We start from the raw sequence: 18,067 nt of genomic DNA, 5'->3' as shown, positions 1-18,067 counted from the left end.
CAAAAAGACACATGCACCCGAATATTCATTGCAGCACTATTTACAATAGCCAGGTCATGGAAGCAACCTAAATGCCCATCGACAGACGAATGGATAAAGAAGTTGTGGTACATATATACAATGGAATATTACTCAGCCATAAAAAGGAACGAAATTGAGTCATTTGTTGAGACGTGGATGGATCTAGAGACTGTCATACAGAGTGAAGTAAGTCAGAAAGAGAAAAACAAATATCGTATATTAACGCATGTATGTGGAACCTAGAAAAATGGTACAGATGAACCGGGTTGCAGGGCAGAATTTGAGACACAGATGTAGAGAACAAACGTATGGACACCAAGGGGGGAAAACTGCGGTAGGGTGGGGATGGTGGTGTGCTGAATTGGGCGACTGGTATTGACATGTATAAAGTGATGTGTATAAAATTGATGACTGATAAAAAAATAGTAATTAATAAATAAATAAATAAATTACAAAAAAAAAAAAAACTAACAATAGAACTACCATATGACCCAGCAATCCCACTACTGGGCATATACCCTGAGAAAACCATAATTCAGAAAGAGTCATGTACCAAAATGTTCATTGCAGCTCTATTTACAATAGCCAGGACATGGAAGCAACCTAAGTGTCCATCATCGGATGAATGGATAAAGAAGATGTGGCACATATATACAATGGAATATTACTCAGCCATAAAAAGAAATGAAATGGAGTTATTTGTAGTGAGGTGGATGGAGTTAGAGTCTGTCATACAGAGTGAAGTAAGTCAGAAAGAGAAAAACAAATACATTATGCTAACACATATATATGGAATCTAAGGGAAAAAAAGAAAAAAAAGGTCATGAAGAACCTAGTGGCAAGACGGGAATAAAGACACAGACCTACTAGAGAATGGACTTGAGGATATGGGGAGGGGGAGGGGTAAGATGTGACAGGGTGAGAGAGTGGCATGGACACATATACACTACGAAATGTAAAATAGATAGCTAGTGGGAAGCAGCCACATAGCACAGGGAGATCAGCTCGGTGCTTTGTGACCACCTAGAGGGGTGGGATAGGGAGGGTGGGAGGGAGGGAGACGCAAGAGGGAAAAGATATGGGAACATATGTATATGTATAACTGATTCACTTTATTATAAAGCAGAAACTAACACACCATTGTAAAGCAATTATACTCCAATAAAGACGTTAAAAAAAAAAACAGTATGTCAAATCATTACACTGTACACCTTAAATTTGTACAGTGCCATATGTCAATTATATCTCAATAAAACTGGAAGGAAAAAAACTGTGTGACTGTGCTTAAATTCAAATAAAAATAGCATTTTTACAACCATACTGAAATTTAATCCTTTTACACAGGTTAAGGAAATATATCACAGAAAAAACCTAAACAAAAACAGAACTTTTGCAAGGGGAACAATGCAAATTTATTTCAGGAACTCAAATTATAAAAGGTCACCTCTGAGTCAATTTACCACACTAAAGGAACAAAGTTGTTAAAATACAGATATGCTCCACTGAGCCATTTATCCACTCTGTAGTATAAAACTTGAAATAAATCCTAAAGCCAAGGTTTAAAATCATTTTAAGAGTCAAGATCCTAAGTGTTTTACTATCTCTGTAAGAGGTGCTTTTCCTTCCCAAAACACAGTTTAATTGAAAAGTTGGCTACATTTAAGGTTTTTTTCCTCATCAGCTCTTCAGTTCAAAACACTACTGTCAATGTGAATATGGTCTATATCTTGTCTGATCTGAGCAATGAGATCCAGAAAGTGGGGTTGGGGAAGGTGGACCTTGCGCTGGTGAAGGAGGTGAAAGTCCTTTCGACAGAGGTCACATACCAGGATTTGTTCCATCCCGTTGTATAAACGGAGGGCTCAGAGTTTCTTGTTCTTCAGTGAACTGGGGTAAAGAGTTAGGATTATGATGGTCAGAAGGGAATTCACTTACAAGTGGACCACCATTATGAGATAGAGGAGATCCTGGCGGAGAAGGATTCATATAAGGTGGCACCAGGGCAATAATACATCCAGGGGAAGAAGTTACTGGTGATGGACCAGAAGTCATGGGTGGAGGTGGCACTTGACTACAAACCAGCTGAGGAGCACCTGAATCCGGGAGAGAATATGACACTGGATGGCTTACTGGTGGTGGAGTAGATGGGGGTAGTGCATGTTCCTCTGGAGGCATAATATAAGGGGGCAATACCACTGGTTGACTTTGATATTCAGGATGATGGTGAGCCGGTGCTGAGGCAGGAGGTGATAGTTCTTTGGCATCAGAATTTGAGTCACCCTGAATAGGGGTGATTATTAAATTGCTGTATTCTCTTGTTGAAATACTAACGATTTCCTGATGGAGCAAAGGAGGTGGGGTGGCAATAATTCTGCTGGAGGAGCATAAAGATCCTCGCGTGGCTGGATACTGCGCTTGTGTGATACACGCTGCACAGGAGATGGGGACATGATGCTGGGCAACTCTGGGGGAATATGGCTCATATGGTCCTGGTCTAGCAGCATTTCAGGGATTTCAGTTGCTGGTGAAGCAGTACGAGGGTGAACTTTTTTAAGCGGAGCACACTTAAGTTTTTTAGCTCTCTTATGGCGGTAGCTGATATGAGCTTCTAACTCTCTTTGAGACAAATAAGTTTTCCTGCACTCTTGGCCAGCGCTACACATGAAGACAGAACCTCGTGTATGCTCCTCAATTCGCAGCACAGGAATACTACAGCCTGGTCATATCTTATCTCCTTTTCTTTCATATAAATTAGCACAGTCATAGCAAAAAGCATACTTGAACAGAATTATACGCGCATAGATTTTAATAGGCAAATCACACATTTGTCACAGAAATGAACTGGTAAATCAAACTTTTCACCTATGATGTTTATCTTAAAGTCCTCCCAAATGCATTCAGGAAATGTTTTCTTTCTTCCCAATAGCTCACCCCCTTTACAATCATACCGCCCTCCTCCATTACGTTCAAATTCTTTCTCACCAGCAGGCGACCCACTCATAGTCCTAGGAATATGAGGCACAGACTGCTTTTACTCACCTGCTTAGAAATGAGCTTTAAAGGAATCCGTTTTCGAACCTCAAGGCCACCGGACAATCCAAAACTCTGAGCGCGTGGTGGCCCATAGTCAGCGTCAGCGGGATTCATGTTCGGCTATTCGGCTAGGAAGGCACCTGGCGCGGAAATCAGAGTCCGCATGCGCGGCACGAGCTTCCCCGAGCTTCCCCGAGCTTCCCCGAGCCCAGGAGGCGAGAGTTAGATCAGATTAGATCAGATCAGATCCCAACCCCGTCTCTGTAGCTTTGACTTCCGAGGGGTTTCTTCTCCTTTTCCCTACCCGATCTCACTACTTGGGTGAGGGAGTCAGATATAGTTTGGACAAGGGGGAAAGAGCTTCACTGTTGAGGTTGCTAAGGCTGCTCTTCATGTGCCATGAAAGTGGCCTTTAACTGTGGAAAAAGAGACTGATGGGAATGGGGAAGGGGAGCGTAGCAGCAGCCAAAAGAATACGTTCCCAGCTTATTAGAGCGCTGCCTTCTGGGGCAGCTTTATTTTTATCCCACCGCATTTTTGTAACCTGCCTTAAATTGCTCATGGTGTGTGTGTGTGTGTGTGTGTGTGTGTGTGTGTGTACATATATGTATGTAGTCAGGCATACACACACCTCTAAGATTTTGTCATGATATAATGAATGTAAAATCACCTTTGGAGGAAGGGAGCACTGTATGTATCTTATCAAGGAAAAATCATGTAAAAAGTAGTGAACATGGTAATTTGACAGTGCTAGACATTTGCTGTTCATGCTTAAAGAATGATTATGGGTATTTAAGCCAAATTTCCCCAGGTCTCACCTTCCCGCAAGTAGAAACTGGACCACAAAAATAGCAACAAACAGTATTTACTTGGCTCCACCCCACCCATAATTGTGGCTCCTCTGCACCTTAGGTGGTGGTGGGGGGGGGGGGTCTCTCCTGAATGTGTAGACCTTCACCCTTTCGGCTATGTTGACTGTCAAGTCTCCCCAAAAAACACTAAACAAAAAACATTGATCAGTCGAAGTTTTTTAGACTTAGTGCAACATAGGAGAATATTACCTTAACAGAGTCTAAATAGTGTCTCAGAAGAGGGATGGCAGGATAGGATATTAGGGGCTGGGCTGGGTGATTTTAGGGCAGGTCTTGCAAAGAGAATTGCGCAGATTTTATAACATGACACCTAAAGATTGGCAGGCACAGGGAATTGAGAATATTGACATGAGTATTAATGGGCAATATGTTATTCTTGTTAAATAAACTCTTTTGGCTGGCTCACAATTTTATCTTTCAGGAAAAAGTACTTCCTGGAACAAGTAGGTAAGTTTGCTTATTCCCAGAAGTTCTTAACATAACAGAAAACTATCCCCAGTCCAATTATCGTTTTACATGGTGACAGGGAATTATGTTGGTTTCCTTTTCCCTGGCTTGTTGGGGTGTTGCTTCTTGGCTACACCAATGGTGAAAACACAACAATGCCCAGATACCCACCAAAGGTACCAGTGCTCACTAATGCCCAAAGTCACTGCTGCGCCAGCAAGGAAACAAGGAAACACTGAAGGTGCTGTGTAGTCTAAGATGATAAATGGACTTCCTTGCCCTCTTTTCTTTCACTCTATTACATGGGCTACAAAGCACTTCAGATTAACACTTGCCAATGTGTTAAAGAGATTTTCCTGAAATTGCTCTGTTAGTTTTTACTTGCTCTTAATTATTACTCCCCTAGTAAGGACTGAGGCAGTGCTAGCTCATGGTAGCTGGTTTAAATTTGAATATACAATGCCACTCACCTCTGACACTCTCCCCTAGTTCTGGAAACGTTTCAGTATTCCAGCAATGCTATCTTCTCTTAGGATTCATTCACTCCCAGGAGGTAACTTCATTCCTCATGCAAATAAATTTCTTATGGGCCCATCTCCTGGAGTCTCCTAACCTGCCTAAACTCTAAAGACAACACGCTTTATTCTCTCAAACCAAGCCTCCTATTACATGTTGATTTAAATTTTAGGTAATTTGAAATTTTGTTGGCTTTTTAAAAAAGCAGTACATTTTAATAAGTCAAAGTGGTTCTTATTTACTAAGCCATGGATGTTCTGCCCCTATTGTAAGCAATAAACCAAAATTCTAAGTAAAACCTAAAATTTAGAGCATGAAGGCATATGCAAATGTTCCTGTATTACAATTACAATGACTTGTTTGCAGGCTCTTTAAGAAGGTCGTATGGCGAGGTGTGGGTTAGTGGTATGCATATATTTCAAAAACAATGAATATAAAGGGGAAAAAGCCTGTCAAATAAAATATCCCAAACTTATTTTCTCTTCTTCCCTGGAACTAGTGTTCTTCTGTCTAAACTGTGACATTCTCATATGACAGAATGCTGTCCTTACACATAACCCTGGGTGAAAAAAAGCCAGCTCTCTTTCCTAGTTGGCTAAATTTACTTTTGTTGCTCATTAGGTCAACTTCAAAGTGGTGAACCAAAGCAGCTCCTGGGTGGAGGTTGTCTAGAAGTTAACAGGACTCAAAAGCTGAACTTAGAATTTATCTCTAAAATAATCTGAAGTTGACCTAATGAGCAACAACCCTCAGAAGTGGGTTCCGACAGCTCTGCTAGGAGTGTTTGCTTGTTTATAGCTAAGAAGCCTGACCTGAAAGCCCTTAATAAATATTTTTTGGTGAAATTGTTGATAAGATAAAGGGTATTGACCCTCCATTTATCCACATCAGATCTGAGAAGCTAACTTTGCCACACTAGAAAAGCTAACTTTGCCACACTAGAAAAGCTGCCTTTACAAATTGATCCTTATTCAGTGCCTTTAAACAAAAAGTTAAATGGGCTTCCATTCAGCCACCTCCTTCAGGGCATAGAGACTCTGTCCTTCAATCTCACTGCTCTTAAAAGTTGCTAGACTTAAATTCGATTGACAAAAGAGAGATTCGGTGTCTGTCTGCCTGTAACAATGATTGGATATAAAAAGGTTTGAGTTTGGAGATTTAATAGAAATTGGACCTGTTGAAATTGCTTGGATTCATGGAGGCTTGTTAGAATTCGGCTGCCTCAAAAAAAATCTAAATGAGGGTGACGATGAAGAATTATGGACTGCACAATGAAGAAGTATCAACGTGCACAATTAATGCTAGTAAACAGGTTGAGACATCTCCGCTTAAGCCACATGCCATCTGGCCCAGAAGCAGTCATTCTACCAGAATGACACCAAAGGTCGGCAGGAGCAGGAGCCTTAAGTCCCGCTGCCAGGCTCCTGGATTTTATTTCTCATTTAATGGAATCTGATCTGTCATTCCCCTGGCTCCTGTGGGCTTTAAATTCACATAATCAACATATCACTGCCAGAGACTTAGTAAGAGCTGAGGCAGTTTAAAGGTGAGTGGAGAATAATCATGTTCCCAAGCCAGATGCCTTCAGTTCTGCAAACAAATAAAAAGTCCATCTCAGGTTCCAAAAAGTAAGGCAAACTGCCCTGTGTGAAAAAGACTTCTGCTCTCCTCCCGCGTGTGCCGGTAGCTATATTTTACATCCTGGGAGGGCCAGCCATTTGCAAAAGTTTAGAGCAGTGTTTCTCAAAATGTGGTCCACAGACCCCTAGGGATTCCCAAGGCCCTTTCTGAGGGTCCTGGAGGTCAAAACTGTTTCCATAATAATACTAAGATGTTATTTGCTTTTCCACCATTTGACATTTGTCATGATGATGCAAAAGCAATGGGGGATAAAACTGCTGGCTTCTTAGCACGAAGCAAGGCAGTGGTATCAAACTATCCTAGTAGTCACTGTATTTTTTACTGCCACACAGTAAAGAGAAAATGCTAGTTTCATTTAAGAATGTACGTGATGAAGCTCTAAAAAATATCAATTTTATTAAATCTCAACCCTTGAGTACACATCTTTTTCATATTTTGTGTGACAAAACGGAAAGAAAGTACACCGAAGTACTTTGGGGGCATACCAAAGTACAGTGGCTATCTCAAGGAGAAGCATTTATGTCATCATCTGAGTTGGAAGGTAAACTATCTGCTTTTTTGTGTGGAACATTATTTTCATTTGAAAGAACAACTGACAAACTATGACTATTCAAACTTGGGTATGTGGCAGACATTTTCTCAAAACTGAACAGAGTTAGCCTGTCACTTCAAGAAGAACAACTGACAGCATTTGTTGCCAATTATAAAATTCAAGCTTTTGAATGAAAATTAGAATTTTGAAAATCTTGTATCTGCCACGATCCTGGCAGCTTCCCAGTACTAAAGACTTATCTGATGAGATCAGTGGTAATTAATAATGAATGTAATTTTTTGAAACTGTATAATGAAATGTGTCAACACTTGGAAGTTCTGCATAACTCAGTGAACCAATATTTTCCAAATGACCAATGGTTGATGTTACAAAATCATACATAATTAAAAGACCCATTTAAAGTCAAGACAGAAGTAGATGTTAGTGTTAACAGTGTATGAAAACTTCATTGCTGTTTCAGATTCCATATTGCAACTAACCTTTAAGAAACTACCATTTGTAGGGACTTCCCTGGTGGCACAGTAGTTAAGAATCTGCCTGCCAATGCAGGGGACACCGGTTCGAACCCTGGTCTGGGAAGATCCCACATGCTGCGGAGCAACTAAGCCCGTGCGCCACAACTACTGAGCCTGTGCTCTAGAGCCCGCGAGCCACAACTACTGAAGCCCGCACACCTAGAGCCCGTGCTCCACAACGAGAGAAGCCACTGCAATGAGAAGCCCGCGCACCACAATGAAGAGTAGCCCCCGCTCGCCGCAACTAGAGAAAGCCCACACAGCAACTAAGACCCAATGCAACCAAGATAAATAAATACATTTATTAAAAAAAAAAGAAGAAACTACCGTTTGTTGAGTTTGGTTTCATTTCAAAGAATATTCACAATTATCTGAAAGGCTATTCTAATACTCCTCCCTTTTCCAACAATACATCTGTATGAACCTAGATTTTCTTCCTTAATTTCACCAAAACCAAATATCACACAAATTGAACTCAGAAGCAGGTGTAAGAATACAGCTGCCTTCTATTAACCAAGATCTTAAAGAGATTTGTAAAAATTTAAAACAATGCCACTCTTCTCACTGACTTTTTTTTCTTTTGGAAAATATATTTTTCATAAGAATGTGTAATTTATATTAGTGTGTAATGGCTTATTATTTTTAAATGAAATAATAAATATTTTAAGTTTCTCGATATGCCACATAAACAAAGGCTCTTTGAGGTCCTCAATAATATTTAAGAGGGGAAGGCAGTCCTGAGAGTAAAATGTTTAAGAACTGCTCCTCTAGGTGATCTTTAATGCTCTTTCACCTTTCCTCTGAGAGACACTGCCTTCCCCACATTCACTCCCCCAAACTCAGTCCCATCCAAATCAAATTGCCCAGAAGGTCCCAGAACTTCCTCACCTTCAAAATTAGCTGATGGTGACAAGGAGAAGGGAAAGAAAGGTCAGGATCACTTAAACACCAAGCATCATGCCATGCACCTAATACATGGTATCTCGTCTAATCCTCACAGCAGCCCTGCGAGATAATGATAATGATGACGTGACCAAATAACGGGGCAGCAGGACACAAGGGGAGCCGATCTTATTGCTAGGGTCAGCAAAACCACACGCTCACTAAGAATTATCTATAGACCAAATAAATAAAAACATCTTACAAATACCACACTACTTATTTTCAAATACATGTGGGTGTTGCTATACCCAAAATTCCATTGTAAAGCATCATCAAATGCACAAAAGCTTTGATCATTGTTTTTTAAAGAATTTCAATCAATGAATCAGGACGTAAATGTGGGAGATAAAAATTTTTTTGACAATGAAAAGGGAACAAAGTGACCCTCGCCTTTGAAAAATATTGAGAATCACTGCATTGTAGCACTGTAACTACACTGAATCCACAGCAAAAGCACAACCTTCAGGACAATGCTAAGCTGTTTAGAGTGATATCCTTACCACTAAAAGCCCACTTTTGCCATCAAAGTATTTAAAACTCTAGACAGGGAAGTCAATACACACATGTGAAAGGCCAGCTAACAGCCTGGTACCGTACAGGGTTGGATGAGGGAAACGGACATGAAGTGCTATACAAATTCTGGGGACGTAGAGAACTTCTGGCCAAGATGATCTTGGATGAACTAAGACTAGATCTGTATCCTTAAAGATAGAATTTAAATGGGCATAGAAGACAGGGACTAGGGAACCACATGGACAAAGACAGATGCGGAAAGCAGATGTGTTCAAGGGCAATATGCTTGACTCAATCAAGGGCTCACATACGGAAAAGATGGGAGATACAGTTGGGAAAGGGAGTTTAGGACTAAATGTTGAAGGGGCTGGATGGAATAATGAGGAGTATAAACTTATCCCTCTAGGCAATTCAAAATCATCAAATAAAGATATAAAAGAAAGGGAACAGAGCATAGTGTAGATTGGCAAACTGGGACAGGAATCAGACAGTCCTATGAGGAAGCAATTCACAGTTCAGGACTGAGGTTGTTCAGGTCTGAGTGGGAAATAGAGACCAAAAGAAACGAGCATGTGGGAGACGCCGAAAGGCCAGAGTTTGGCGACTAACTTAATGGGACTAACTGGCAATGGAGAGGAGGGAGAGGGAAATGACTCCAACTTTTCAAGCCCAAAAGACTATCACATGATCCAATTAGGAAGGAACCATTTGGCATGGACCACATCTGCTTCGTCAACATCCTCGTAAGTTTGGCCCTGGTCCACCAGAGGGTCTGAGGCCTATGTTTAGTGACATGGAGGAATTTTGTCTTGGTCTGAAAAGGTAATCAGAACAGTATCCTGAACGCACTACTGATCAATGCTTCAACCGTTTGGGAGACACTCGCCCCTCCCCACCCCATGACAGTTTACACTTGAATTTTAAGGCTGCAGCTACCCACTCACTACCCCAGCCCACATCCAGGCTGCTCCCCTCACTGAGCAATTCTGCTGGATTTTCCCTGGGTTTTTGGATCAGCAATACCTTTGGACTTGGCTTTGTTTTTTGAGGATGCTACCTCAGATTGGGGGCCTTGATTTTGTACTTACATCTGGGTTTTCTGATCCATGACTCAACTGTACTCCACAGCTGCGGGCAAGAGGCACCTGCCTTGACTTTCTCTGTTGCTCCCCCAGACCCTGTTTAACTCTACCTTTTTCCCATCGATTGGAGAGCAAGGTCAACTGGGCTTTTTGCATAGCAGGAGGTCCAGTTCTGAAAAGTGCTTGTCAATAGTGAAAAGGAAAGGGATCGTAGAAATAACAAGAAGGAGAAAGACAAGAAAAAGCTAAAGATGAACACTTTCAGTCTGGAGAAGGGGAAGGAGGGTGGCCTGATGATGAGCTAATTGTCTTCGGGTACAGAAAGGGCTCTGTTGGAGAAAGGAAGCCTGGCTGCCCTCCCATCCAGCCAAGGGCAGACCAAGGGCTTAGTTACAGCACAGGGGATTTACAGAAGATACAAACATTTCTCGGACAAATACGGAAATGGGTGTCAGAGGGGTTTTGTGTAATTACCTTCGCAGGAGATGGCTAAGAATAGCATAGCTCCTCTGGCAGCCGGAAGGTGAAGAGGTGTTATGTGGCCAAGCAGAAGGTGAACTTGGGGCTTTTCTTGCCACATAACTCTCCCTCTTCTTTTACTGCAGGAATAGAAATTTCTGCACTCTGTCAGGCACCCTTGGAAGAGCTCTGAACCTTTCTCCAGAGCAAAAGCACTTGGCCAATGCCTGATATTTTTAGAATAAAATCAGCAAGTAAAGCTGTTGCCCCAGTGGTCACCAGAGCACTGTAGTGGTGATAATTCCAAAAGCCATACAGGCAATTTCTGACTAAATGATATCAAAGGCAGACTAAAAATTGTTTCTTTAACTGAAGGGTTGCATGACTGGCTTTTAATTAGAATGGATTAATACAGTGTTCCCATTTATAAAAACCAAAATTGAAAGGAAGGAATTGCAATGAGGTAATTAAAGTAAGGAAAATATCCTCCAGATCCTCTCCCACCCAAATATTATGCTTAAAAAGACAGAGAAAATTAAATAAAACTTTGTTATTCTTTATATACCTAGATAATCTCTGTATCTAATATCTCAAGGGTATTACATAGTTGTATAAATTCCTAGTGTGCATATGTTTGTGTGTATATATACATATGTGTATGTTTATTCATATGTGTATACATATTTTTGTACCTATATAATCATATAAATACATGCACAAATTGTTTTTTGTTTACAATAGTATATGACAATGTATATAGGTACCACTTTTTTTCTATTTCCAGAAGGGCATTAACACAGGGCTTCTCAGATAAATTACCATTTCCCTCTTGACTGGCTTATTTGGCAAAATCAAGAAGTTTGTGTGCTAGTGCACAAGATGACCTACCTGATTCTCCACTGAAAAAATATGAAATGTTTCATTGAGTCTTCATTCTAAGAAGCAATGGTAAGTAGCTGGTAAGCTTTCTCTTCCTCGTCACGGCAACATCCTTTGACCTGTGTAACTGTAGGAAGGTGTTAAAGGGGGAAAAAAAGACAGGAAGAAGGCTGTATGTGTTTCACCATTTATTGAATGAAAGGTTTTACCTTTTTATGTATGTAGCACCATGCCTACATATCAACTCCAAACCCATCAATTTACCAAGTCCCGTCAGAACAATTCTGTCTCCTCAAGAGCTCTCATATCTATCCCTATGTCTCCATCCCATGCCACCAGCATGTCATATCTCCCTTCGATTACTGCAGTGGCCTCTTAACTGGTCCCCCAGGCTTCAGTCTTATCCCTCTCCGAGTGTTCTCCACACCATCACCAGCTTACTCTTCATTAATCAGAAATCTATTTGTGCCAATGGTTTGATTTAAATTGTTCAGTGGCTCCCAGATGCCTACAGGATCAAGTCCAGACTCAGCAGCATAGTCCTTCAAGGCCTTTCTCCATCTGGCCTCTGCCAAACTATCTTGCCTAACGCTAACCCCTCCTCAGCCACTCTTCAAGCTCCAGCTCTAATAAGCCATTTCCAGCCCCTCCCAACAGGTTTTTTCCCCCCTCATCTTGTTTTCCAGCAGCCTGGCCTTTCTGCCTGGAACTCTCTGCTCTCTGCTTGCTCCCCTGGCTGTCTCCAATGGATGCTACAAAACTCAGGTCCAGCTTCATCTCTTCCAAGAGACCCCACACCCAGTCTCGTCTCTTATGTACATTCCTATGACAACTGCAGGATTGCCCAAGAGTGCCAGCAAAGCAAGAGTTCAAAAAACAAGCAGAGAAAAGATTTTTGAAAACATCTGATATTCATTATTTCCCTCAAAAAGCATCAAAGTAGTTATCATGGGGAAAAAAATCAGAACTTACATGGACTTCCTTGTATTTATTTTACTGTTATTTAAAAAACTTTATAGTGAAATATACATATATAAAAGTGTACAAATTGTTAATGTAAATAGCTTCCAGATCAAGAAACCTAATATTACCAGTAGCTCAAAAGCCCCCTTGTGGGACCTTCCAGTCACTAACACTCAAAGGGCAACCATTCCCCTGACTTCTAATAGCACAGATTAGTTTTGCATATTTTTGTTTCATATAAATAGAATCATAAAATTCAGCTTCTTTCATTCAATATCATGCTTGTGATAAACATATGTATGTAGCTGTAGTTTCTTCATTGTTATTGTAGACTAACATTCAAGTATTTACTTACTCTACTGTTGATGGGCATCTGGGTAGTTTCCAGTTTTGAACTATTACAAATATTAGTGCTTCTGTGAACATCTTCTACAATGTCTTCTGGTTAACATATGTGTGCATTTCTGTTGGGTAAACATTAGGTTGAACAATATGAAATTGCCAATATTCAACCATTTTCGACCTACTAAGATGGCAACTTATTACTACCTAGAAGTGGAATTGCTGGGTCATCGGTTACACGCATATTTACATTTAGAAGATACTGGCCTAATAGTTTTCTACAGTGGCCATACCAATTTATAATCTCATCAGCATTATATGAGAGTTCTGTTTGTCTAAATCCATTTTTATTTTAGCCATTCTGCAGGGAGGGGTATACAAATGAGTCACATTATGGTTTCAATGATTAGTGAAGTTTAAGCGCTTTTTCATATATTTGTTGGCAATTCAGATATCCTCTTTTGTGTACAAGTTCAAGTCATCTGCCCAATTTCCTATTGAGTTGTCTGCCTTATTAATTTATTATTATTTAGATTTCACAGCTGAGGACATTGTAATTCTTTCATTGCTTAGCTCTAGAAATGTTTTTATCCAGTCCTATGCCCAAAGAACCCTGTGTTCAACTCTGTTCTATGATATACTACACTGCTGAAATTGTTATTTACATATCTACTTTTCCTTATGAATTGTTAAGTAATTTTTAAATCACTAAATAATTAGGAGTTAGAGCTCTTATTCATCATTGTATTCCCAGCCCTAGAATAATATCTAGCAAGTGGTTCAATAAATATTTGTTCAGTTAACTGATATGCATTTAACATAGTGTTCTTCCTAAATTTGTATTAACTATCTTTATACTCCTTTGTCTAAAGCTTATTCCAACAAGGCAAACCGTGTGAAGCAGAGCGCTCTGCCCTTTCTCCACTACTTGACAAAAGAACACTATTGCTGTACGCCTGACACACAACACTGTAAATCAACTATACTCCAATAAAAATTTTTTTAAATAAAATTTTTTAAAAGTTTCTAGCACTGAAAAAAAGAATACTAGTTGCAAAAGTACAAAACAATGATCAGAGCATAGCAATAGAACTTTTCTGTTTCAATTAATGACTAAAAATAATAAGCAATAAAAATCTCATATAATTGAAAAGAAAAAAACAAGATCTTAATAGCTTAAAGGGCAAAAGGCATTGATGTGCAGGTAATTTACATCAAGAGAAGTAAAAACCAAAAAGCTAATTACTAAAATTAAACAACCAGTCACACTTTTATATATTTAATAGATGCAAGGTATTAGTAAAGTTGAAATTAATAACACCTAGAACTTATCAGGTTTTGCTAAATGTGGCACCTTCTTATACTGTTCTTCATTATGCTTGTTATTACAGTTTTTGGCTTACACATCTACTTCCTCCAGTATACCATAACTTTCTTATGGACAGGACCCTTTCCTGCTCCAGTTCTGTTGTAAAATGAAGTATGTACCCTCATATATACAACCGTGCTAAAAAGCAATTTGTCAGTATATTTCAAAAGCTTAAACATGCCCCCTTTGGTCAAGTAAATTCACTCTCAAGTATTTATTCTAAAGGAAACAATCAAGAGGAAAGGAAAAAACTCTACACATTAAGATATTTATCTCTGTATTATTTACAATAGTTACAAATGAAATCAATAATAAACTTCTAACAATAAAGAAAAGATTGAATAAAATGTCACTGAAACTCTAAAGGATATTATGCTGCCATTAAAATGGAAGATTATTAAATACCATGGATGCATGCCAATACTATTAAATGAAAAAAAATCATGCAAAATCATATAATGCTCTAAGATTATACCATATAATCGTGCATGGATCCAGGGAGCAACATGGAAAATGACAAATGAAAAAGAAATACTTGGAAAGTTTAAGGTTCCGGACTATAAAAGAGTTTCTTTTTTAAATGTTGTTACTGTGCATTCGTTCATTACCTCCCCAGCTACTCTCCTAGACACAGCCACTATGATCTCTCACCTGGATGAGTGCCACAGCTTCTAACTGGTCTTCCTACCTCTTCCCTTGTTCACCCACAGTCTAGTCTCAACACAGCCAGAATCATCCTGGAAATCAGCAGGCAGATCTTGTCACTTTTCCGCTCAAAAGTCTCCAACGGCTTCCCATCTCACACAGAGTGAAAACAAGAATTCTTACAATGGTCTACATGACCATCAACTATCGGAATGCCACTTTGCATTCTGACATGACCTTGTCCCGCACTCTTCCTTGCCTCACTAGCCTCCTTGCTCTTCCTCAACATCCTAGGGACACTCCTACCTGAATACTGGAAAGTTTTATTTTATGCAGAAGCCAATCCTAGTTTTTTTTTCGTTATCTTAATAAAACAAGCATGCATGAGCATTTGGTATTTTCCATTTCTCCTAAAGCCATATAACTTAGTCTTTGGACAATTCAGTTGAAAGGAATGTATCTCTGTGTCCCTTCCAGAGCTGCCTGTGAATGCGTCTAGGAGAATGCTAGGGTGGATTTGTCATGAATGCTCCGGAAGAAATTTTTACTTATCAACAGGGGCCAAAAAAGATGAGGAGGGGAGGGAAAAGAACACTGGTAACTGTGGTTAGATCTAGGGAGGTGTAAGCTAGGTGAGGGGACGGACTCTAAAGTAAAGGGCCCTAACTTCAACAGGCTTATATGAAAGACGCGCAAAACTATTTCAGGCAAAGCTGTAAAGTCTCTGAGACTAAGAAGAGAGGAAAAAGCTTAGTAAATTGGAGAAACAAAAAGAAGACCAGTGTAACTAGGAAAAAACGCAATGGAGACATGGCAATGGAAAAGTGGAGAGCCAGGTTATGCAGGGCCTTTAGGTCAGGGTAAGTTGTTGGGATTTATTGTAACTGCAATGGAAAGATCACTGAAGGGTTTTAAAACACTGGAATGACAATTCTGTTATTATAATATTGCTTGTGAACTCGGGTTAAAGTCACCAAAGTCCTGGATTAATCAAAATCCAGTATGACAGCTAGCACTCTGCCTCATGTATTGTAGGCAGATCTTAAATGACAGTCGAATTTTCTTCTTATTCTATAACAAATATTACTTCGTACATATCACCAACATACCTAGGTGAGGGAGTACCTTCATTATTACTCGTGTTTGTAGTTTTAACATGCTGAATGCTTTAAGATGGTTTTTATTGAATGCTTACAATAAAATTGAGGCACTCAGCTTTCAGTTCCTAAAGAACCATTTATGCTTAAAAAGGCTTTTGATTGATTTCCTCCCAACAAGCTATGTGCACTAACTCAAACTCAATCTGCGCCGGAGCCTGTTGTGTGTGTGCAAATCAGAGTTGAAATGTGAATCTCCAAGGACTGTGCTTGGCCCTTGTTGATAAGTAAAAATTTCCTCTGGAGCTTTCGTAACAAATCCACCCTAGCATTCTCCTAGACACATTCCCAGGCAACTCTGGAAGGTGGACAGAGATACATTCCTTTTACCTCAAACGAATTCTCCAAAGACTGAGTTATATGGCTTTAGGAGAAATGGAAAATACCAAATGCTCATGCATGCTTGTTTTATTAAAATAACTAAGAAAAAATAGGATTGGCTTCTGCGTAAAATGAAACCTCCAAATATTCAGCAGTTTAAAGGAAGCTTTAGACTCTTTAGTTACAGATGTTGCTGGGCGAAGGCAATAATTCAGTAGAACTGTATCTATAGCAGCATTTCTTTCAAAATAAATTTTTGGTACATTTTCCCTTTAGAAAACAAAACATAGACTTCCAGTTACTCAGATATGGATCTACTTTCCCTCTCACAAAAAGGGATACTAAAAATATAAAAAAGGCCACATGGGCAAAAATAATAGACCCCCTACTAGAAGCAAGCTGAAGTGCCCTGCAGACTACCAGAAGGCCTCAGGCCTTGGAAGCTGTAGGTAACAGTGAATGTCAGTATGCATGATGGGGTTATGAACAAGGTGATTGCTTGGAAGTCTTTAACTTTCACAGGCTCTCAACTACCCACAGGCAGAGTCACAAAGGTTTTCTCTGGAGAAAGTGACCTGGAGACAATCTGGTTTCAGAAGACCGAACACAGAGGGCACAGGCAATCACAGGGCTGAACACAGGTAAACTGAGGGGGAGTCTACCAACTAAACTGGGACATCCCAGCCCAGAAATCTAGCACTTGGGGTCCCCACAGCTATATGTTTGCCTAAGGGACCACATGGATAAAAATGGATTCATATCCGGCCCTGTTGCTTGCTAGCTAAATAATCATGGGCAAGTTATTCATCTCTCCAAGCCTTTGTTCCCTTACCTATAAGTGGGGATAACAATAGGTGTCTGAGTTATCCTAATGATTAAATTAGATAATATACATAAAACATCTAGTGGATGTCGGGCAGATGGTCCACGCTCACTAAATGGTAGCTAGCATTATCAGTGAAGAGCAGCTTCTGGAGAGCTTTCTGAAGGACTCAAGATGGAACTATCATCAGGTACAAACACCTGTAAACTGACTCCTTCACTTTTTTTCTAACAGATGACTACAGAACACAGCCTGAAATCTTCAATAATTCACAGGTCAAAAGCAGGTTTGGAACGTTGTTCCAATTGCCCAGTAGAGCATTAGAGAATGGGCTTTGAAATCAGACAAAAAAGACTTTATTCCTGGCTCCTCCAATTACTAATGTGGTCTTGGCAAGTCACACAAGTATTGCACAGCTGTGAAGTGGAAACAGTAACAAGTATCTGCAAGGTTGTTGTGAGGACTGGCTATAAGGCATGCAAGACCCTAGTGGAGTGCCTACGACATGGTAGGTGTCAAGAAATGTTCACTGTTTTCATCATGATCATTTTTTAGGCAAGAAAACAATCATTTATAAATGCCCGGACAATCTTGGAATAAATTTTCTCTGGGTTATTTTCTTCATTCATCAAATGTCACTGGCGTTGGAGAGTCATGTGACCGTTACCAGCGTACAGATTCCACTGACTTCTCTTCTAAATCAGTTTGGAAATTGATGGAGTTCAGTTCTAAATGGTAAACTATACTGCTCTTTTTGCTCAGGACATATGCAGACATTTCAGCCTAACTGGCAGCATAAGTGATACCTAATATTTTAGGTAGCTTTTACATTGGGGATTTTAACTTAATCACTTAGTGCTTCTTCCTCTGTAAAGTGGCATCTCAAGCCAGAATTAATTCGAACAGTACTTTTGTGGCTTGCACATGGACACTCATCTTTGTTTCCTGGACTCTGAGCCTCGATTTTTCTTTTA

At 39.9% G+C, this 18,067-nt stretch overlaps 1 protein-coding gene across 1 annotated transcript; it reads right to left on the bottom strand.

The window, feature by feature from the left end:
* Positions 1–1,725: 1,725 nt before the first annotated feature.
* On the bottom strand, positions 1,726–3,168 carry CBLL2 (Cbl proto-oncogene like 2). The gene is given in 4 exon segments (XM_061178103.1): positions 1,726–2,387; positions 2,390–2,843; positions 2,846–3,045; positions 3,048–3,168. Coding segments are annotated over 4 exon segments (1,437 nt in total).
* Positions 3,169–18,067: the final 14,899 nt, after the last annotated feature.

This window comes from Eubalaena glacialis, chromosome X (assembly GCF_028564815.1).
Source record: "Eubalaena glacialis isolate mEubGla1 chromosome X, mEubGla1.1.hap2.+ XY, whole genome shotgun sequence".
Taxonomy (NCBI): domain Eukaryota; kingdom Metazoa; phylum Chordata; class Mammalia; order Artiodactyla; family Balaenidae; genus Eubalaena; species Eubalaena glacialis.
Note: the sequence above shows the minus strand (reverse complement) of the source record. Positions and strands in the feature narration are given on the sequence as shown.